The sequence below is a fragment of the Saccoglossus kowalevskii genome, chromosome 13 (genome assembly GCF_978046115.1).
Source record: "Saccoglossus kowalevskii chromosome 13, keSacKowa6.1, whole genome shotgun sequence".
NCBI lineage: Eukaryota > Metazoa > Hemichordata > Enteropneusta > Harrimaniidae > Saccoglossus > Saccoglossus kowalevskii.
In genome coordinates, this window is record NC_140653.1 from 5748669 (window position 1) to 5774254 (window position 25586).

General features: G+C 36.0%; 1 protein-coding gene across 1 annotated transcript in view; it reads left to right on the top strand.

The window, feature by feature from the left end:
• Window positions 1-23986, top strand: part of LOC144352625 (uncharacterized) — a 48151-nt gene extending 24165 nt beyond the window's left edge. The window contains exons 3-5 of the mRNA XM_085506832.1: window positions 22728-22881; window positions 23488-23605; window positions 23927-23986. Of these exons, the coding sequence (XP_085362958.1) occupies window positions 22728-22881; window positions 23488-23605; window positions 23927-23986 (332 nt within the window). The remainder of the gene's footprint in view (window positions 1-22727; window positions 22882-23487; window positions 23606-23926) is intronic.
• Window positions 23987-25586: the final 1600 nt, after the last annotated feature.

A 25586-nucleotide genomic window follows, 5' to 3' on the forward strand; every position in this document is an offset into this window, starting at 1 on the left:
GTCCTGTTTTAGCTGATCTTGCTGAATGATAGATATCGGTTTTGACTGTCCAAAACTCAGTATGGGCAAACTAATAGCAAACAACATTCCAAACAATAGGCATTTTCAAACCATTAAAAATATTTTTCTGGATATATCTACTGACATACTGCCATACCATACACATGCAAAATTAACAAATACATGTAGCGAGTGCAAGGTCAGGATGTATTTTAGAAAATTAGAAATATTTCACTCAGTCCATATTCTTTTTCATGGGGAAAACAGGAATAATTATACAAATCTTGAACACATCATGACAAGTCAACGATCAGAAGAAAAAAATATCACACCAATGGACTTTGCAAACCAGACAATCCTACTGTACTTGTGTTTGTGGTAGTACATGTGCAAGTGTATGTGCAATTTCGAATGGAATCAGTTAAAGGAATGAAGTGAACAAATATTACCCATTTCAGACTTTCACCAACTTCTCAACTGGAAATTGTATATAAATATATTTATAAGGCATATGCTGTTATAACATTATTATGAAAATAAGCATTATCTTACCTTATGCTCCCATGGTAATTTGACTGGTCCATAATCATATAATATTTCCTCATTGACGTCAATGTCTTTTACAGCAAATAGTGCCAGGTATGGCTGTCCTTTGAATTCAAGTGTTTTCATTCTTGCATTTGGAGATTTTCTTTCATGGTTTACTAGCCGCCCATATTTAGGTCCATTGCCAGGTTCATTAGTAGAATCGATACTGCAACATTGGCAAAATATAGCTTTTGAAAAATATATAGCAAGGTAGATTTTTTTTATGGACTAAGAGTTAAAAGATTATTTTTACTGTCACAATCATTCATTTGATATAGACTTAAGAATGACCAGCAATCCCAAGTTATTGATAATAGTAAATTGCATACAGTCATATATGGTCATCCACTACATTAAAAGAAATAAATGAAGAAATATTCTTTGTGGCTAACATGGCAAAGTTGTTAAAGCTTTACTATTACATAAAATAAGAATTTGATATTTGTTACAAATATTGGTAGATGGGGTTACTGGCCTTATTTGTTCATGTAATTTATTGGTGATAGTAGGTATGAATTAAAAAAACACCACATGTGTTGTGTTTGAGTTTGAATAATTTCTGTGGCTGTGGTACAGGGTCACATAGTAGTCACAACACAGACATGTACACAGTACTATGGGATAGGCTAATATTAAATGCAGTTTAAATGAGTTTCATATGAAAAGATTGTAAAGATGTGGACACTAACCAATATGTCTTACCCTTGAATTTAAAAAAAGTAACGGAATACACTGCCATCAGAAGACTTCACGAATCTCTCCCTCCGACCCACTAATAAGTTCACCATCGTATTGCAATAAGAAATTTCTTTTATTGAATTGCTTTCCAGCAAAAACACCTCTACCTGGAATAAAATAAACCATAAATGATAAACTAGTCATTACACTTGTGACTTGGATATATTTCGAAATACAAGTTAACATGAAGCAGTGATGAAGCCGTTCAGTTATTTAGGACATTGAGCACCGTGGTAAACGGCAAACAGTCAGATTACATATATTCTCATCTGAGGGACATCAAAGAATCGTACAACGAACAGCTGAAATACTTGCTGATTATCGCTAAAAACTATAAACAAACGTCTTTTTCAATATACTGAGATCTGAATGCACAAATCTAACGCAGACTGAAGTAAATTTCGATTCCACTGCCATGGTTCGAACGGCACAGGGTCTTCGAAAAACGTGCTGTCAGTCTTTGGTTTAGAATATAATGTGTTGTCAACTGACAGGAAATTGATTGCATATTATTAATCGCGCCGAACTGAGCACAAAAAATTTGTTAATTCTTTACATTATTACCTTCCTGAATAACTCCATTCACAGCATATCAAAAAATCACAGCCGATCAGAACAAAACTGCCATTTTTTATTGGGACCCCCTAAGCTCTTAAGACCAAAGACTCCCTAAGTTTTATTATAGAATTTTGTATTTGGAAACTGGTGTAATATCAGTGTTCTTACGGCTAATCTCATTTTTGTGTCTAAACAATAAATCACAGTTATTTTTTTTTAGCATGCACTTTCATTGCCGCCAGATATTAATGCGTACTGCCGAAATACAAAAACAAAACAACGAGAACGCGTACAAAATAAAAAAATAATTAGATAAAAAAAATATTGTCACTCAGTTTGAAATTATTTTACAGTAAGTGCATTCTACTATAAAAGTGTTCTGTTTAGATTACTAGTATTCGATATGGTAACACCTACGCGCTTGGTCCCAGCATTTAGCACATTGTCGCTGAAGACAGACAACAAATAGAAACAGTAAAGTGAACAGTGGAACGTCATACCTTTCCATAGCACAATCGTCTCATAAAATCCTGGCTGGTCAGTTTGTTTGGCTATATAATATTCTGCCACTTTTATTTGATCTTCTTTAGAAGAGAGCAGTCGATGTGACCGTCGTGTGCTTCGAGTGCCCGCCATGCTTAACTTGTTGGCCTTTTCTCCATGCCCATATTATGCGCACGTCCACGCGAGTAGTAACATTTCTTCGCTTTCACATACGTTTTCCATTTTACATTGAAAGACAAGTACTGGAACCATGTGTTCCCCAATATTCTCGCATTTCGCGGTCTGAGCACCATTTTACCCGCAAAAAAATAATTCCCCGAAAAAACATTAAAGTCCTCGCTTGCGCAATTCTTTGCGTTTAACGTGAGTGCTACGTCTTACAGCCGAATTCATGAAAGTTGGACGCACGACATACTTTTGTAACATGTTTACTAAAAAACGCGTTCAGACAGCGAAGTATGGTAATACAATACCATGATGCCAATGTACTCATTAGAAATACTTCATTCACAAAAAAAGATTTTAGTTTTGACAGGTAAATGAACAAACGTCCAGTCCTTGTGGAAGGCGAAATAAGATATCGCATTTTTAATAAGTTGAACTGACTAAATGGAGTAGCTCCAAATTACTTATGGCCAGAAAATGTCCCTAGGAGGGTCTGACCCAGTTTTCAAGAACGTTTCTTTCCTGTGTATTATCGAAACTAATTTAAAATACATGATTCATACTCATTTTGCTATATGATTTGAGGACTGTTCTGGAACCTGTCTCCGAGGACGTTTTATTTTTTGTGTATTATAAAAACCGTATACAAATATATTGCAAGTGTATGATTCTTACTTATTTTGCTATATGATCTGAGGACTGTTTCTAGAACCTGTCTCCGAGGACGTTTCTTTTCTATGTATTATCAAAACCCTATACAAATTAATTGCAAGTGTATGGTTCATACTTATTTTGCTATATGATCTGAGGACTGTTTCTAGAACCTGTCTCCGAGGACGTTTCATTTCTGCGTATTATAAAAACCGTATACAAATTAATTGCAAGTGTATGATTCATACTTATTTTGCTATATGATCTGAGGACTGTTTCTAGAACCTGTCTCCGAGGACGTTTCTTTTCTATATGTTATAAAAACCGTCTACAAATTAATTGCAAGTGTATGATTCATACTTATTTTGCTATATGATCTGAGGACTGTTTCTAGAACCTGTCTCCGAGGACGTTTCTTTTCTGTGTATTATAAAAACCGTATACAAATTAATTGCAAGTGTATGATTCATACTTATTTTGCTATATGATCCGAGGACTGTTTCTAGAACCTGTCTCCGAGGACGTTTCTTTTCTATGTATTATAAAAACCGTATACAAATTAATTGCAAGTGTATGATTCATACTTATTTTGCTATATGATCTGAGGACTGTTTCTAGAACCTGTCTCCGAGGACGTTTCTTTTCTGTGTATTATAAAAACCGTATACAAATTAATTGCAAGTGTATGATTCATACTTATTTTGCTATATGATCCGAGGACTGTTTCTAGAACCTGTCTCCGAGGACGTTTCTTTTCTATGTATTATAAAAACCGTGTACAAATTCATTGCAAGTGTATGATTCATACTTATTTTGCTATATGATCTGAGGACTGTTTCTAGAACCTGTCTCCGAGGACGTTTCTTTTCTGTGTATTATAAAAACCGTATACAAATTAATTGCAAGTGTATGATTCATACTTATTTTGCTATATGATCCGAGGACTGTTTCTAGAACCTGTCTCCGAGGACGTTTCTTTTCTATGTATTATAAAAACCGTATACAAATTAATTGCAAGTGTATGATTCATACTTATTTAGCTATATGATCTGAGGACTGTTTCTAGAACCTGTCTCCGAGGACGTTTCTTTTCTGTGTATTATAAAAACCGTATACAAATTAATTGCAAGTGTATGATTCATACTTATTTTGCTATATGATCCGAGGACTGTTTCTAGAACCTGTCTCCGAGGACGTTTCTTTTCTATGTATTATAAAAACCGTATACAAATTAATTGCAAGTGTATGATTCATACTTATTTTGCTATATGATCCGAGGACTGTTTCTAGAACCTGTCTCCGAGGACGTTTCTTTTCTATGTATTATAAAAACCGTGTACAAATTCATTGCAAGTGTATGATTCATACTTATTTTGCTATATGATCCGAGGACTGTTTCTAGAACCTGTCTCCGAGGACGTTTCTTTTCTATGTATTATAAAAACCGTGTACAAATTCATTGCAAGTGTATGATTCATACTTATTTTGCTATATTATCTGAGGACTGTTCTAGAACCTGTCTCCGAGGACGTTTCTTTTCTATGTATTATAAAAACCATCTACAAATTAATTGCAAGTGTATGATTCATACTTATTTTGCTATATGATCTGAAGACTGTTTTTTAGAACCTGTCTCCGAGGACGTTTCTTTTTTGTGTATTATCAAAACCGTTTATGAACTAATTGCAAGTGTATGATTCATACATATTTTGCTATATGACCTGATTTAGGTTGAGAATTACTTGCCAAGTAACTGAAAAAAACGTACTCAAATAGTATAGAGTATCCGTGTTAGATATTTCTAAATGTATGCTCATTAAAACTTGTGCATTGGTACTCTTGTTTATACCTCTGTTTTCATTTTTCCTGATCACATTGAATTTATGTCCCAGTTATTTGGATTAAACATGTTTGTTTACGGGAAACACCGACATAGCGATATTTATAAATACTAATACGATTGTAACCGTGCCTGTTACATAACATATACTCTGCTTCCCCAAAATTGAATTAACTATCACGTATTAACTGATAGCAAAATACTGATATCCGCCGAAAAAGAATCTTTGACGCATGTGTACGAAGCTTCACCAAATGACAAATCCTACAGACGATGCAAGAGAAAATAAGTTAATGTCTATACTTAATAAAATATATAAGTAAAACAACTTCGCTCATGCAACATACTCCATGCAATTTTAGTCTTTATCGATTTTATGATTTTGGCGTTGTTTGTGGTAGCGGTGGTGGTAGAGACAGCCACATTTATTATTCCTTAAATTGGTCTTGGAAAAGCATATGGCGTTTGACAGTTCGACAAATCATGTACGATAAAAAAAGTACAAACTGTTTCAACGAGGTTTATGTTTCTTCATGAAATCAATTGCAGTGGATATTTATACGGCATTTACTAAAGTAGGCTTGATAGGCATATAGCACCGTTAACCTTGGTCCTATTTCCGACAGTGTGGGCAGAATTCTTTCACACAAAAACGTTTCTATAAAGTAACTAACACAGCGCATCATAAAGGTCAATACTGTAAAAAAGATTCTTGGCAAGGAAAACCCCGAAATCACTATCAAAATATCAGCGTGATTGTTTATTTTCGTGTGAAATAATGCATGTTCAAGTTGTCAAAAATTTGCAAAATTATTTTTGTTAAATTGTTCAATGGTCATACATTATATTTTCGAGTATTTTTACAGTAAGTTTAAGTTGCTAAGACGTTTATTAATACGACATATTTTGATATTGTCGCACTTGATTCTAAATTTTTTGCAGGGTTGTCTATTATTGAGTGTTTTTAGAATAGATCTGTTTTTATCTAACGTGTACTCCCAGTATGGGCAGACATCGCATTTCGTATTGTTCAAACCAAAATAAATCACAATGTGAATGCGCACATGAGTTATTAGAACAAAACAAAATTCAATATCGGGATTTTGTTCTGTTTATTACAATGTGTTATTTAGCTTCACACATGTCCTACTACCTTGCGTACAGTGATATCCCCTTCGGAGTACTAGCATACAATTCATGGGGCTCAACAATTTGAACTTTAAGTATAGGTTATTATTAGCGGACTGTCTGACATGTCAATAGCATTTTTGATTGTCGATGCTTTTTTAGTACACACTGTGGTTATATGTTCTAATACTTTCTAACAAATGTAATGACAGTCGGCAGCAGAGATTATGCCTACTATCAAAATCGAAATATTTGTAGTTATAAAACGGCATGTTCAACGGGATAAAAAATTGATGAATAAGATAGAGTCGTTACGTGCCCAATTCTAATATTCAAAACAAAGAACAAAAAAGGAAAGAACTCGGCTACACTTCAGTTAAACATTATCAACGACCACGACACTACATCGCCTGCTTCAGCAGTTGAGCGGATGTTCTTAAAATACGGCAAATTTATTACAAAATAACTACTTAAGACAAAACCAATTAATCCTATTCAAATTGCACACGTTGCTTTTTACGTGTCTAAATTATTATAAAACACGCAGTGCATCAGACCACAGTGATCAGACAGACCTTTTTATTCGCGACCATGTACAATAGAGTTATCCATTTAAACAAATATCAGTCACATTATAGCCTGGTGGATTTAAAGGTTATTCGTGCCATGGCGGCTGTGTTGGGAGTTTTGTTACTGTAATTTCAGTTTATTCACCGCTTCGCGCAGTGAGATAACGTGATTGGCTATATTTGAATCTATGAATCTGAATATAGAAAATAAAATATATTGTAATATTGATCGGAATCTGTAGCACACCCACTGAGTGTAACATGTTATATATCAATGCACATTTCAAACATGACATGTAATTTTATCTTTTAATATTTTGCCTATTTTGTAGCAGCTGTCCCTCAGTTTGGGAAAGGTTGCTGGAAAACTAAACTGGGTAGCAAATAGCCGGCATAATTCGTGAGCAGGTGTCGCATGACACCGTGTACCCGCGGCCTAGCCATCCATGGTGGGGAAACATATTATACTTTCATTACAATTCATTTTAATCAATCTCGTCAGCGTTTTGAGTCACCTTTCCCGTAGAAACACGCCTCGTGATTGTCCTTGTAAAATGACTTGTCTTGGACAGCAGACAAATACACAAGTATGTACTTGGTCGTGTTCGCAGCGGTTGATCCCTGGCCGATGCACGTGAAGAAACTGTATTCCATTCATGCCAAATATATATATATGTAGTCTTCAGAATAAAGTTCTACAGTCTTGATCTAATTTACGATAAAATACTGGCCAGGCCTGAAACTATGTTACTTGGCGTCAATGAAATTGTATCCCTAAGTTTCAGTGATAGTTCAAGTCTTCCAGCTTGAGGGACTGCTTGGTCCATTTTTGTATATTTAATTTGGATTCATGTACAATCGGCCCGACATCGTTTAAATACATAATTATCAGGCATCGTTCCAGTGAATTATCTCAAAATTCAAAATTTATATACACCATGATCAAACATGGTTTCCCTAAATTCGATGGATTTAATGCCATATTTGTATCTCAAAATTCACCACTTCCAGACAAGTGTATCGTATTTTTGAGTGAGTGATATATATATATATATAATTTGTCCAAATTTGCACAATATTCGGGTAAACATCCTGTTAAGGATTCTGATATAACGGGTGTAAGCTTCCTATCGTAAACAGTGCGTGTTTATCTAACGTCCATTGTCAGCATTGTGTTGATCGACGCCCGTCCTAAACTCAGTATGAAGAAACCAACGATATTCCAAACAAATACTAATAAATATTAACAAATACACAAAGAGGTGTAATATTAGGTTTTATTTTAGGCTTAGAAAATATTTTCTTTCACTCAGAATGGAACTGCCATTTAGCTTCATGGTCTTTCAGCTTGTCTTCGCCTCGGAGGAAAACAACAATACTTATACAAAACACATTGCGAAGACTCAATAATCAGGAAAGAAAACCCAGACAACCATGTTGTACTTGTGTCGAAATACATTTTGTATTTCACGTCAGAATATTGTTTAAAATAAAATATTCAGTCCAAGCCAAATCTAGGTCAAAGGGTCAGGTTGCGTGCATATAATTATATATAGTTAAAACAAAAAGTATTTGAACTTGTGTCAGCTGTTCAACATATATAGAAAACAGAAAAACAATGATAAGGCAATGTGAACCTCGGAATTTTTTTTTTAGTCCGAATGATATTTCGTGAATTGCGCGGTCGAAAATAAAGCGGAAATTGTTCGGTCGAATTCAGCAAGCGGTAGCAAAAGCGAGACAAAAAAGTGATTGGAAAACGGAAGCGGGCGGGAGGTTGTGCGAAAATACTGTAACTTTGCGCAAGTTTCGTTTAAATAGTTTTATTTTCCAAGTCAATATTCTATTTTACTAATACCATTTTTTCTAACGCAATGGCGAGGAAAAAAAAAGCGTTGACAGACGAGGCAAACAAAATCTGCCACTCAGCGTCACACTCTGACCATCATGCTCTGACACAGCAATTTTTTTTTCACCATGAAACCCGTTTTGTTAGATTTCTTATCAGAGACACTTGAAGGATTAGCTTGTTTGTAAACTGTCAGCGTGTACAGTGGGACAGTAATGTTTGTCAGAGGATTATCCCTCGTTGTTCGTTTGCATAACAATGGAAACCCGAACCACGGTTACTTTTTTAGTAACCGTGCCCGAACGTTCCTGAAGTACGGACTCAAATGCCAGCAATTTTCTTCATTTTTCACGCTTGAAATTATTCATTATCTGACACTCTTTATGAGTTCTATGATATCAGTGGTTAATGTGTTGGCCATTTTAGTGCATATTTATAATAACGCAGCAAATTTACAATGTTTTATTATCAAAAACTGTTTTTCGCATTTTTCTTGAGTTGAAGTTTTGATTGAGTACGACTTATTGGGACCACCGCCAAATCAAGTGCGTTCGGACTAGGACATTCAAACTCGCAGTTAGCATTCAAAAGATAATGATGGTGTGCGAAATATGTCTGGGTTTTTTAGGAAAATGCTTTGTCACAGAACAATAGTATGTTAAAGGTGCCAAGTATGGAGTAATTAGGGGACAAAAAACAAACCTGCGTAGAAATCGGAAGAATAGGTCTTTTGACTATGGAAGACGCATTTCAATAGACTTGATTACAGACAATGCTTTGCACAAATTTCACCCGGAAATTCCCGCATTGTACTCGCGCAATCGCAGACTTGGTCATTTTTACAAAAAGTTTTGCCATTTTTGTGGTCACGTAGTAATTATGTAAACATTGACTCTCCAGATTGTGCCAACGTGTCCCTCTATACTTAGGCTTTTGAAATATATAAGCTAAATTACGGTTCTGAATGAGATAATAGACAGAGAATGCTTTAATCAGAAACGTCATCAAACCCTTCTCGCTACCTTAACACATTGTGTATCATGTTTTGGACAACAATGAGGCCTCTCATGTCCCCCGGGGTCCTCGGATCTCACTTAAAACTAGAATTGTGGTAATACCTTTGCTATATGCCATTAAAAGGTGGCGCACTAACCAGTGAGACGCGTTATAACTGTTGAATTGCGTGTATCTTTGAAATATGTGTATCTGTCAAATTGGGGGCGCCCGAGACTGAAATGGGCCTCCAACGAAAATGTGTAAATTTTTCACACTTTACGCGTTCTTCGAGGACGTGTCTCAGAATGGTGTCACGTGGTTAATAGGTCATTTGAAGCCATTCTATAGCACTTTAATCCGAGGACCCTGAAAATGTCCTCGCTAGCATTGAGACGTCCTCGGAGGCAGGTCAAATAACCTATCAACGTCCTCGAAGCATATAGTAATGCGAGTACACACACACACACACACACACACACTAATCAATACACGTCATTTTGAAAACTAACGGAGTTTATTACATTTATTGCACAAAAGAAGTAAACAAGAATAAAATGACATGGAGTATATATTTATGGCATGGAGTTTTTTATTTTTAATTTTTTTTTAACGTAACAAAAAAAACATACGATGCGAGTAAGGAAAATAGTTGCGTAGTGTATAAATGTTTAGCGTGATTAAATATTTCTTAATACCTCGAAAAATACGTAGATACATGTAAATGTGTGGCGTGGTTAAATTTATATTTAACGCCACGAAAAATACGAGTACATAAACGATTCGATTAAAAACACGGAAGAGTAAAAAGTCAACAGTGAACAATCAAAAATAATTAATTCTATATATACATATGTTGTTCATTGTTTATATTTCTTACATATTTGCTTTTTTTTCCAGTAAATTATTTTTAACGGCACGAAAAAAATATGAGTACATGAACGATTCGATTAAAACACAGAAAAGAGAAGCGTCAATAATAGTAAACAGTGAAAAATAAATAATAATTCATTCTATATATACATATGTTGTTTATTTTTTACATTTCTTACTTCCTTTCAATGAGACAAGCAGTCTGTACACTTTTTTTTCTTATTCCATCCCTCTAATCAGAATCGCTCATCTGTCATAGAAGAAAAAGAGAGAGAGAGAATAATATTAAAAACCGATAGTTACATAAAGAGGGTTATGTATTGGAAATTATGAGTCATCTCGTAAAATTGCGGTCATAAACCGCTAAAATGCAAAGTATGCAAAATCGGTTGATCGACCTACAGTTTGGTTTTCCAAAAAAATGGCGGACTGTGCTACTATGAGTTAAAATATATGTTTACCTGATTGTTTCACAGAATAACTTTGACATACAGTTTGGTTTTCAAAAAAATGGCGGACTATGCTACTATGAGTTAAAATATATATTTACCTGATCGTTTCACAGAATAACTTTGACATACATAATCATCACACGGAATGAGTTTACGCTGTAACGTAGCGATTTTCGTTTGTCCCCTCGGCGAAGAAGATCTACTCAACAAGTCATACAGAACGTATTGGCCACATATGGCTTGAAAGTATTCGATGATTGTAGATCCACGTACGAGAAATCTTTTAAATTCCATGACATGACTACCGTACGAGTAAAAATAGTCATCGGTGTTTGAGCGATGTGTATTACTCCAAAGCACACTCGTGAATGCCAGTTTGAACTAAATCACACGATTAAGTTTAAGGCATAGGGGTTATTTATAACTCGCTCGTCACAAGTGTTCCCAACGTGAAATAGACCTCCCACGTAGATGATAAACAACAGATGTTGGTGTATTTGTATATTTATGTTATCTAAAACATGAACACTCGCAAGCAGGGATATTGAATAGAGTTTCAAGTTTAAAGCGTCACCCATATGCATGAATTTCGACCTGCGTGTATTGAATCGCGCCTGTACATAACAAACATCGAGCAAACAAACCTAATCTCGTTTATGGCGATTAGTTGTATACTGTTCCGTTCGTGGCAGTGTGAATTACTACAGAGTTGAAATTCACCATGAATGAAAGTCGAAATACTCACATATTTCTAACATCAGTCACTTATAACAGGACTTGACATTTTGTAGACCCCAGGCGCTATCAGTCAATTCATTTATGCTTATCAATTACACTTTGCTAAAATACTACCGTCATTTTCGACACATAACAACAACACATGGCCCACAGCGGAGGGATTTGATCTCCCAAATAAATGAAATAAAACACGTACGTATGGATATTATCGAAGCGTTCAATCCCATCGTTTTTTTTTCAGATTTGATAACGTCAGACCCCCCTGCCAAAATAATCCTGTAAATAAAATGACGCGTTCCCCATGCCAATGTTACGATTATACTCCAAATCATACAATAAAAACTGGGTCAACTTGATTCAGTCAACATGAATCTGACCCAGGCAATATGATGGTTCCAGTCCGTCACCAATTCACTTGTCTGAAAAGGCACACCCCAAGAGTGTATGACGTCTTGTCTCAATTCAGACCGAATCAAAGACTGTGCACGCCGTCGATCTATATTTGTGATCGGTGTAGATGAGAAACATTCCACCACTCTGATCGTTTCTATATCATCGGTAATTCAGTGTACCGCTCGAATGTAATGCATCAATCAATAGTTTATTTTTGAAGGTTTATTTTACAATGACTGGTAAACCGACCGAAATCGCGAAATTTTAGGATTCAATCTTTACTCAGTCAACCATCAAAACTATTCAGTTCATTCTCTCTTCACTAATGAAATGGCAGTAATCAGCAAACTATCATTCATCGTTTTTTAAACATCATTTCGTGTATCCACGATTTCGAAATACTAGAAGAGGCAAGAACGAACGTTACATTTGAATGGTCAAATGACAAGGGGCTGACCCCGCTCGAATGTGCAACATAATGTATTAAATACATTGACCCATTTGAAAGCAAATAAAAGTACAAATCATAAAAACAAGTTACGAACATACAGAAACACTAAAACAAAATTTGCATATGAAAAATATCTCAACACAATCAAAAATCCAAATCATAGTGCTGCTAAAGCGAAACTCGGAATAAGGGCTCAAACCCTTCAAATCGAAAGGGGCAGATATAATAACTTTATAGCTGAAGACTAAATTTGCCCAAAAACAACCTTCCAATTGTAATCTATACATAGAGGAACGAAAAAATCATGATTAAAATATTAAATACAATAAAATCAACTTTAGGACGGACGATGAACACCTAACAGATATACTAAGGCGTTAAAATGACAAAATAATCATAGTGCTGCTAAGGCGAAACTCGGAATAAGGGTTCATACCCTTCAAATCGAAAGGGTAGATATAATAACTTTATAGCTGAAGACTAAATTTGCCCAGTTTGTGACAACTAGAAAATTGAGAACGAAAAACAACTTCTCAATTGTAATCTATACATGGAGGAACGAAAAAATCATGATTAAAATATCATATATATATATACCCTTATTCCGAGTTTCGCCTTAGCAGCACTATGATTTAGATTTTGTTTGTGGTGAGATATTTTTCATATGCAAATTCTGTTATAATTTTTCTTTAGGTTCGTAACTTGTTTTTATGATTTGTACTTTTATTTGCATCATGTAATGTTTCTGTGCTATGGATTTCAAAGGATTGTTTCTGATAGCGGTTCTGACACCCTCAAATACCTTAGATAGTGGATATTCATAATTCCCCCTGGATCCAGGAACAGATGTGAATCTGTTTATTTTACTATAATCATCTATCTGTGTGTCTGTGTGGTCTGTTTGTGTGATAAAATTGCCAGCGAGACATCCATATTCCCCCATTATTCTGTTTATTTTACTATAAACATCTGTGCAGAATACTGTATGTATGTATGCACGTTGTGGTTCGAATGATTAGATATTTCTTTTATTTTGCCATTGTTTTTTTGTCGATTCTTACATTATGAACAGTGTTGACTTGCTCTCGAAATAAATACTTTTACACCGATGTTACCGATTGTAATGTTTATATTGTGTATGTGAAAGAGATTCGCCTTTGAAATAATAATTGAAGACACAGCTATATAGTCCTCAAATCAGCTGGGTGTTATTATTGAAGTAACGCACGACGCGTGATATTGTTGTAATGGGGTCAGATCGCGATCCTGTATTGAATAAAACCATGAATCAAATTGTCCTAAAAACATGGTAAATACGTTGGATAGTAACGAGGTCGGCAATCTATTTAAAGTAGCTCTTTTATCGATGAGAAAAATCTGCTTCTTGATTGCGATTATGTCTAATATAATGTATAATAATCTATTCCTTTATGTACACAACTTAAAACGGAGTTTTCAATTCAACTCACTGCGACCGTACGCAACATGGATTGTTCTCCTTCCAATGTGTGCGCACGTGTGTTGCGTTAGCAACACTATCTGTGACCACTGAGCTTGTTAGATATTTACAAAGCACGATTTTTTTTTCTTGTCGTAACCTGAAACAGATGTGAACGAATTTTCCTAGCTCAATGATTATTTGTCATTTTAACGCCTTAGTATATCTGTTAGGTGTTCATCGTCCGTCCTAAAGTTGATTTTATTGTATTTAATATTTTAATCATGATTTTTTCGTTCCTCCATGTATAGATTACAATTGGAAGGTTGTTTTTCGTTCTCACAAACTGGGCAAATTTAGTCTTCAGCTATAAAGTTATTATATCTGCCCCTTTCGATTTGAAGGGTTTGAGCCCTTATTCCGAGTTTCGCTTTAGCAGCACTATGATTTGGATTTTTGATTGTGTTGAGATATTTTTCATATGCAAATTTTGTTTTAGTGTTTCTGTATGTTCGTAACTTGTTTTTATGATTTGTACTTTTATTTGCTTCCAAATGGGTCAATGTATTTAATACATTCTGTTGCACATTCGAGCGGGGTCAGCCCCTTGTCATTTGACCATTCAAATGTAACGTTCGTTCTTGCCTCTTCTAGTATTTCGAAATCGTGGATACATGAAATGATGTTTAAAAAATGATGAATGATAGTTTGCTGATTACTGCCATTTCATTAGTGAAGAGAGAATGAACTGAATAGTTTTGATGGTTGACTGAGTAAAGATTGAATCCTAAAATTTCGCGATTTCGGTCGGTTTTCCAGTCATTGTAAAATAAACCTTCAAAAATAAACTATTGATTGATGCATTACATTCGAGCGGTACACTGAATTACCGATGATATAGAAACGATCAGAGTGGTGGAATGTTTCTCATCTACACCGATCACAAATATAGATCGACGGCGTGCACAGTCTTTGATTCGGTCTGAATTGAGACAAGGCGTCATACACTCTTGGGGTGTGCCTTTTCAGACAAGTGAATTGGTGACGGACTGGAACCATCATACTGCCTGGGTCAGATTCATGTTGACTGAATCAAGTTGACCCAGTTTTTATTGTATAATTTGGAGTATAATCGTAACATTGGCATAGGGAACGCGTCATTTCATTTACGAGATTATTTTGGCAGGGGGGTCTGACGTTATCAAATCTGAAGAAAAAACGATGGGATTGAACGCTTCGATAATATCCATACGTACGTGTTTTATTTCATTTATTTGGAAGATCAAATCCCTCCGCTGTGGGCCATGTGTTGTTGTTATGTGTCGAAAATGACGGTAGTATTTTAGCAAAGTGTAATTGATAAGCATAAATGAATTGACTGATAGCGCCTGGGGTCAACAAAATGTCAAGTCCTGTTATAAGTGACTGATGTTAGAAATATGTGAGTATTTCGACTTTCATTCATGGTGAATTTCAACTCTGTAGTAATTCACACTGCCACGAACGAAACAGTATACAACTAATCGCCATAAACGAGATTAGGTTTGTTTGCTCGATGTTTGTTATGTACAGGCGCGATTCAATACACGCAGGTCGAAATTCATGCATATGGGTGACGCTTTAAACTTGAAACTCTATTCAATATCCCTGCTTGCGAGTGTTCATGTTTTAGATAACATAAATATACAAATACACCAACATCTGTTGTTTATCATCTACGTGGGAGGTCTATTTCACGTTGGGAACACTTGTGACGAGCGAGTTATAAATAACCCCTATGCCTTAAACTTAATCGTGTGATTTAGTTCAAACTGGCATTCACGAGTGTGCTTTGGAGTAATACACATCGCTCAAACACCGATGACTATTTTTACTCGTACGGTAGTCATGTCATGGAATTTAAAAGATTTCTCGTACGTGGATCTACAATCATCGAATACTTTCAAGCCATGTGTGGCCAATACGTTCTGTATGACTTGTTGAGTAGATCTTCTTCGGAGAGGGGACAAACGAAAATCGCTACGTTACAGCGTAAACTCATTCCGTGTGATGATTATGTATGTCAAAGTTATTCTGTGAAACGATCAGGTAAATATATATTTTAACTCATAGTAGCATAGTCCGCCATTTTTTTGAAAACCAAACTGTATGTCAAAGTTATTCTGTGAAACAATCAGGTAAACATATATTTTAACTCATAGTAGCACAGTCCGCCATTTTTTTGGAAAACCAAACTGTAGGTCGATCAACCGATTTTGCATACTTTGCATTTTAGCGGTTTATGACCGCAATTTTACGAGGTGACTCATAATTTCCAACACATAACCCTCTTTATGTAACTATCGGCTTTTAATATTATTCTCTCTCTCTCTTTTTTTCTTCTATGGCAGATGAGCGATTCTGATTAGAGGGATGAAATAAGAAAAAAAAGTGTACAGACTGCTTGCCTCATTGAAAAGAAGTAAGAAATGTAAAAAATAAACAACATATGTATATATAGAATGAATTATTATTTATTTTTCACTGTTTACTATTATTGACGCTTCTCTTTTCTGTGTTTTAATCGAATCGTTTATGTACTCATATTTTTTTCGTGCCGTTAAAAATAATTTACTCGAAAAAAAAAGCAAATATGTAAGAAATATAAACAATGAACAACATATGCATATATAGAATTAATTATTTTTGATTGTTCACTGTTGACTTTTTACTCTTCCGTGTTTTTAATCGAATCGTTTATGTACTCGTATTTTTTGTGGCGTTAAATATAAATTTAACCACGCCACACATTTACATGTATCTACGTATTTTTCGAGGTATTAAGAAATATTTAATCACGCTAAACATTTATACACTACGCAACTATTTTCCTTACTCGCATCGTATGTTTTTTTTGTTACGTTAAAAAAAATAAAAAATAAAAAACTCCATGCCATAAATATATACTCCATGTCATTTTATTCTTGTTTACTTCTTTTGTGCAATAAATGTAATAAACTCCGTTAGTTTTTAAAATGACGTGTATTGATTAGTGTGTGTGTGTGTGTGTATGTGTGCACCCTCTACGACACATTCTGGAAAATCTTTCGTCCACGCCTGTCCAATTAAAAAAATAATTAAAACATCGAATTAAAAAAATGATTAAAAAAAAAAAGATGGTAATTTATGCAAATGTATTCACGATGACCTCGACACGACCTCGTATTCAAATCTATTTTATGTATGCAAATGTATTCACAATATCCCATTGTGACGTCATCCTCATTCAAATGAACCCCTTTACGGCCATGGTCCTCATTTATGCTAATTTATGCACGAATTCCCATTGTGACGTCATTATTTATGCTCATCTATGCACGGGCACCCATTGTGACGTCATCCCACTCCGTATGACGTCATCGCATCCCAGTATGAACAGCGCCCTCATGGTCGTACCTATAGTCCATTATAAACTACTATCTGAGCTATGTTGATGGGTATTAGAATCCCAGTAATTGGCAGATTGCAGAACATTTGGTTGACGTCAGCAAGTCTGATGTTAATATAGGGGATTTCACATTCGTATCATTTGTTATCGAGTTTGAAGCCAGTATTCTCAGTTCGGATTTGCGGCATGTATGACATACTATACCGAGGGACTGCATTACTCGTCACATATTTTATTGATTGTTTGATATCATTTGACTTCATCTGGTGGTGGAATTGGTTTCGTTTACACATTCTCCATTGAGTATTCTACTTGGAAACATCACTTCTTTTGAAGCAAAATTGTCGTTCTATATCGCCCTCCACCTAATTCGGGGGCGGCAAAATGACTGTTATCTATAGTCTTGACATGATGTGGCACTTAAGTGTTTGATTTACAACTTGAACACAGAGATCAATCCATAATGAAAGACAACTTAACGTGTTAACCATCACATCTCTACGTGTCATGGTACCAGTGTCGTATGTTATTATCAAACGCTTCAGCGTGGTATTAAGAGTTTGTTTTCAGGGGTGGGTGATACCAAGGTGGGAAATGGATGGGGTTAATTCCTTGAATTGCAATATAGAGGGTTCAGGCTGAAATACAATATATAGTGTTTTCATGTTTCGTCTGATATTTTTGTGGTATTCTTCTGCTGTAAGTAATGCACGATTTGTTCCGAAATTCAGTATATTGTGTGTATTCCAGGGTTATTCGTTTTTTGCTGAAAACACCCCTATTTTTTAGTGGCAGAGTCGAATAGTCTCACTCCCACTGGGAAATCTGCATTGTTGCTTGAATGTGAGTTAATTAAACACATTTTCCAGACCGGCGAAAGAGTATGCAACAGCCAATTTTAACAGCCTGTCACATGATTTTACTCTGAATGTCAACATGAAAAGAGGCTAGTCCATTTTACGCAGGAATAATTGGGAGTAGAATATGTGAGGGATAGTATCAACAGAGATGTGTATAGTGAAAAGTAATATCTATCCTTCATTTGCATCTCTGAGCATTTCTGTTTTAGTATATTGGTTTGAAAATGTTGAACTTGCATGATTTGCAATGTTTTTTTTTTTTTTACTGGGACTCCCCTATTGATCGAATCCCGGGTTTGAACGAGAACGGCACACCACGTGATTCGTTTGAATACAATGCTGATGGCAAACATGCCGTGTTACTGCGGTACTCCACTGACGGGATGACTTACTAGTACTGCATGCTACAACTTCACTTGTGATGTTGCTTGTTAGCCATGGATTACATGAATCTTGATTACCAGTCAAATGTTGCTCATTTGACGTTGGTAAATATTATTTGGAACTGAGTAACTTCCTGGTACTTCTGTACTATGATAAAAATCAGTCAACATACATCAAGTTCTCTCAATCGTAGTATTCCGTGTGATGTACACCTAATATGCCAAAAATGTTGCTGAACGATTTGAACTGAATAAAAATAGCAGACGAAAATTTGTTTACAAAATAAAAATACTTCGGTTGCCAATGAAAACCGGTAAAAAACAAGCAATATGTTTTCGGCTGTTATCATGGAAGGGACATGAACGTGAAGCTAACGTCTGTTTATAACTAAAACCGGGCACCTTATACGAGGTTCGCAAAATAACATGGCAGTCATTAGAAGTCACTTTATTTTATTGTTAGGACGTATTCAGCCGTTAAATGTATTATTTCCAACCGTTTTGCGATAGTATTTTCTAGATTGCGTTGGGATTACGTTGACAGTGGTAACAATGTCGGCGCCGGTGATCTCTTACCAGTGCGCAACGTAGCCAAAATAAAAGGCATGATCATTTGGGCACTGCTATTACAAGACTTTGGCTGTTGCCATGGTAACGGTGGGTCAGGATTGTTTTTCCAATTAGTGATGGTACGACCTGCCTGTCAAGTATGAACAAAATCAGCCAAGCCAAAAAAATCACAGAAGAGTTAAAAAGCCATTCCTGCTGAACAGTTACTCTAACTTCGGGGTCAACTTTCTCATTAATGAAAAAAGATATCAAAAATTCAAATAGTAACTTTTTGCCCACACTCAAGCCGAGTACAATGAGCTATGTCTGAGGTGTTGTATCACAGGGAGTTGGACAAACTTATGTATTTTAATAAATTATTGAATAATAAAATGTTATATAACTTTTCTTTTACCCCCCTCCCCTTCCTGGTATCTATTTCAAGTATTTTTGTCAGGTTCAAATCGTTCACCACCATTTTTGGCATGTTAGATGTACATTACATAGAATACTAGGATTGGGAGAACTTAATGTTTATTGACCACCTGGAATCTGAGTTTTATAAATCTTGAAGGGCTCTCGGAAGATCCACCCGCTGCCTGGACCCGCAGTAAAATCTCCGATTAATATGGAGCCGCAACCATCAACATGATATACCATGAGGTTTCTGCTGGCGACGTTGCGGCGTTACTCAGTTCCAAATAAAGGTTACCAACGCTAAATTAGCAAAATTTAACCGGTAACCAAGACTCAGTCTATCCACGACAAGCAAGCAACATCACAAACGAGGTTGTAGTGTGCAGCTCAGAGTCAGCGACGACCGATTTCAACGAAAGTCATTCCGTCAGTGGAGTACCGCAGTTGCACGGCATGTTTGCCAATGCACAGATCTGTGGAGGAACTTTTAACTTCAACATCAACCGTGTATCGTAGTCGCCCAGTTTAAGTTCTGGTTCTGTCGTGGTCCCAACTAAAGGGCGACAGTCGTCGTGTCGCGTCCTGATCGATATGGGACTCATAGCGACGTATACAACGCGTGTAAAATACATTGTTTATTTACATGAAATTCGAACACGCTCTGCGCTACGACCACCGCGCTTAAACATCCACGAGTTATTTATTCGGACAATGACTTAAATTAGACGTCTGATTATTTTATTTTTACACGTACAGCGACACGCGTTCTACACTGACAAGCGTTGCTAGGTCGCAGCACTGCCTTGGAGCATATTAATGGGCAATTGGGTTCCCCGATCTAAATTTCTATCCCGGTTTGTTGCACGTTCTTTTTTTAATATGAAATAATCAAATATGGGACATATGTATAATAACAGAACCCCACACCCTCCCCGTGGCTTCGCTCGTGAAAGTACGGCAGCAGGATACACCGCATCACTCGTGAAAATAACTTCCATACGCAATGAAAGCCACGGGGAGGGTATCTGTCATAATACTTCATTATCACTGAAAACATTTTTCCCCTGAAATAAATCCCAGTGAATATGCCATTTCCCTCATACTCCATTGAGACACAGCGCAGTGAAAATTGGATTCACATGTAATGCTTGAAAACATGTCAGCAAAAATAAATTAAGTGAAATTCTACGTGACTTCATAATAGTTGGAAATGAACACATTACACCCGACTCTACCACTCCATATACAATGTAAACTACACCCCAAAACATCCTTTCACCCACAGTTACTACCGTGTTTCACCAGTGTATTTTATTTGACGTCAGGAGAAATTGAAATAAACAAATTAATTATAATTTCAGCCTCTAGTTGACCACTGATTAAATAAACTACCTCGTCTTTATGTCAACTTGCAGTTATTCGTTGCCTACATCAGTGACTTCAAAATATATGTTTCAATCCCAGAAATTTCTCTCGCTGTTAATTGCATGGGAGTGCCAGTCTTTAATGAATTTCTATTGTCATGTCAATTTCTTGCGATTACTCGGAACATTAAGCTGTAACCACATACCGCCTAGGTGCTGTAATTAAATCCTGGTGTAAGTACCATATGAACTATGAACAATGCATGTGAAGCCAGCTGTGGGGTATATTCAATCCTATAGATTTCTCATTGTTTGGTAACTATTTGCTGCAAATGCAACAAAAATCAATATAAAAAATATTACCCACACAGTATTCTACAGGTTACTTGTGGTGTTCAGTACTCGTTTTATTTACAATCTATATCTCACCATTTTGGAAACTCATTCAAATCTACCTTGCCTTTTCTCATACCCATTCCCCTTCCTCAGTTTCTTAAATTGAGGTCTGTGCCGCTGATAACAACTGACATGCTTCAACCCAAGGAATCTAAAACTTAGGACTTACTCATTCTATCGAAGTCAGCCAATTTCCCGGTGCTATTGACTAGATTAATATTGGTTGTAATTCACTCTCCTTATTTAGCAACATTACGGTGACATATGACAATGGCCACGTTCAACGTTCACATTAAATTAAAAGTACCTCAACAAAGCAACTTGCCAAATAGTTATTTATAGCTTTTTATCAGCAAGACCAGGTTATAGTAGTCATCACTATAGGGACTTCAGAAAACAACATAACCCTTTTACAACGTATTCACAATATACAGCTGCAAGAATCGTAACTCGTTCCGGAGAGTCTGCACATATAACTACAGTCCTACAGCATCTTCATGGGTTGCTAGTTCGTTACATGATTCAATATACATGTTTTCAATTGCCATCCAGTCTGCCATACAAAGGTACAACACATGCTGTATGGTTAGTGCTGCGTCCCAACCCTATAACTCACTACACATACCACTGGAAGTACAACGGTGATTTGTAAGACTCATTTATTCGAAACACAGTCACATATAATAGGGCTATATAGATATGGTTGACTGACATCCGCATATTTTGGAGATGTCATTGTTTTGTTTGCGCCCTGATACTATACAACTTTAATATTTGGAATCGGAAACAACATCTAGTATACTAGTATTAGAAAATGGATGTTGAAGTACACACATTTTTGTGTACCCAATTAGACTACTTTTATGGAAGTCGAAAATACAGCGTTTCGCATGCGCGCGCATACCGATTATGGGGTGCAACGTGAGCCTGCACACGTGGTATTGTGCTTGTGGTTGTACTAATCGACGTGACAGAGCAAGATTCCCTTTTACCGAATATCAGCAGACTAGCATGTTTGTAGTTGATGCCATGACAAAAGCAAGCGTCTTGCTTGCACCCCAGTTTCACTACTTCCGGTAATGTGATCTATATGGTGTTCAATTATGAGATCATAGACAGCGCCCTCGGCATGAAATATCGGTATGAATGCCGCTAAAATAATAAATACACAGCAAGCGTGTCACACACACATAGACGTTGAGGGGGCTATGCATGACAATTCTTTTAGGATACGAATTTAATTCCACAAACCATATACTGCAATTTGAAATATTTGCACTTGGTAAGAAATGAGAACCACCTTGATCTTGAACGAATCGTCAATCAAAAATATGTTAATTAACAATTTATGTTATTCTTGATGACACATCGCTTGATATCGTTCACGTCGCTTTGTTTTTCAGAAATGATGGAGTTATTTATTAAACTTCCCAGGCCGGAGATGACATTGGTGGAAAAGCAGTCGGAAGATCGATGTCGCTATTGTGTAGTAAGTAAAGAAAGGGATATCCGTAGTTTGGAAGAGCATGAAGAACATTTGTGGAATGAGAGAAACAGGTAAATGTGGCATTAAACATGTAACAAATGTTTCTACTACGCTTTAATGACACTGCTATGAATACTGTGGTCGCATGGGACTCATATCAAACACCGTCCTTTAAGATGGTGTAGTTTGTTTTCACTTTGAATTAATTTTCGCTATTTTCGCTGACGGAATGAGTCAGTGAAAATAAAATCCAGCGAATATACCTTTTTCCCATATGTTACATTCAAACTGTCAAAAATCAGTGAAAATAAATTCCATTCAAAATACCCCAAAAGTCTTTTTTCCGAACAAATTAATTCCAGCTAAAATAAAGTATTTTACAGTACTACTAATATGTGTATTACCTGAAAGAAAGATTACATCAAGTGAATAAGGTAATGGAAAAAAACATTACCTCAAACCGACCCACCCCAACGTTACACTATAATCGACACCAAGTTGAATATAAGAGTATGCAGAATATATACAAATGAGATACATAATTCAACTAATTCAAACTATTTCAGATACCCCGAGTTGTTTTCTTTTGACATGCAAACTGCCAGCAAGCTCCCACGACATAAGTGTGTTAATTTTTAACCGATTCATGTCATATTGATTTATGATTGCTGCTGTAGGTTTTACATCGGACGTCTGCCACTGGGGAGTAGTGATATTAAATGGAATATCACTTACATCATCGTGGATGAGGATGACGTACAACGCATAACCTCTGAACTTTTACACCAATATTCGGTAGGTGCCGTATCTGTATGCGTGTAATTGCTAGTTTGACACAACTGTTCATAACGTATAAATTGATATTTTAACGATTAAATCATTACTAGCAGATGGTGTCCGTCTATCGTTATACCATATTCTACAAACGATAGATTCTTTGTGTACTCTGAGCGACTGGATTTTAGTATCAGCATTATTTGTGCGTAAATAGAATAAAAATGATGTTGCATGCTGGGACATGAGGCTTTTATCTGTACAAGACGCGCCAATCCAATGGGCCTGAACCATATGATATACATATGTATGTATGTATATGGGTATTATGTTTTGTTACAGACTGAGGCGGATTTACTGAAAAGTGATATCCAATTAAACTGCTACTTGCATATCCCATAATGCAATTCGTCAATTTAATGTTGCGTCCCCTGCAATCATGTTCTCACAAAGGCAACACCAGCGATAATGTTATCATTGAGAAATGTAACATCTCGAGAAAACTTAAAAGATAAACCACGCGCGCACCCCCTTCAGCCCGCCAAAAAAATTACAAACCAATTGACAAACCTAGCCCACGTCAAGAGGAACGCTCCTTACTGAATTTCTGGATCCGCCAGTGTAGACCAGTCCAGTTGTTAGTACTGTAGTGAAGATAGTTTCTAACATGAATGTCATTGAGGGGGTGATACGTTTCATCCTATCTTCTGGCAGCCATGGGACGAGAGGAGCAGATTGAATTTTGATTACTAGTCTAAATAAAGTTTTTGCAGCAAAACTTCACCCCTGTCTTCTATACCATAATCGCATAATCGCTGCCTAATATACCAATATATTTGAAGGATGTACTTACCACACAAATAAACCATATGAAACACACACAAAAGTGGCAGTACAGGCTGTCGATGTATTACAACAGTAATGCCATTCAACATACTAATTATACCATACACTACATTAACCTAACAGGACCTATAATTGCGACCAAGCACAATATGTACATAGTAAGAATCACGTGCTATAACCCGATTATAATCGACATTTTCAAGTTCGCATTTTTTCTAGTTAGACGATGCAATATGTACATTTAAATTTAAGTTGATGCAGACGCATTTTAACCCAACATTTACATTTCATTTTGATACTGGGTTGTCCATGGGATGAGGATGATTATCTGCACAGATAAAAAAATGAATATAATATTTATATACAGTGCAGTTTGTGGGTATATATACATACACATTCATTCACAGTGATATGAAATTCTCTGCTTCTTTCTGGTCTTCAGAATGCACAAGAATATGTGCCGTTTCACATTATCACATGGATAACGCATAATTTGCCATAAATTACAAAACTGTGAACTTATAAGTTTCGGATCTGACTAAAACAAAAAGTAAATACTAGAAATACTAGTATACTCATTAACAAAAATCACAAAAGGTTAGCCTAACTGTACCCCCAAGAGGGCGCTATATCACACAGTTTATATTTGAAGTGAATTAGTAACAACAGTACAGGTTTAGAGTGCTAAAAATAAACCTGGTTATACGCCCGTACTGGGAACACACTCGGATATTGCCAATGCTAAAATCATGCAAATATATTTAATTTCTTGAAGGATATTTTCCAGGATTCGATGAAACTGCAGTATGAATATGATTAGATTTAACATAGTCACTACATTACTTATGTAGGCCAAACATCTAAAATTGTTAATATGAAATGTATATGGTCTCATAATTGTAATATTTTATAAAAAAATACCTAATTTTTCACAGCGCCATATAATGTGGTTCATAAATTGTCAATTTTAAGTTGTAAATTAAATTAAATAAGATAAAGAAACGATAACACTATATGGGTTGATCGTTGACAACAACGCTGTCCCATACACCAGAGTCGATGTTTTACGTCACCATGACTACACAGCTAACATACTCTGTGTATATCGGTGAGGGCGATAACCACATAAATGGTGATATGAAATCAAACCTAGTAA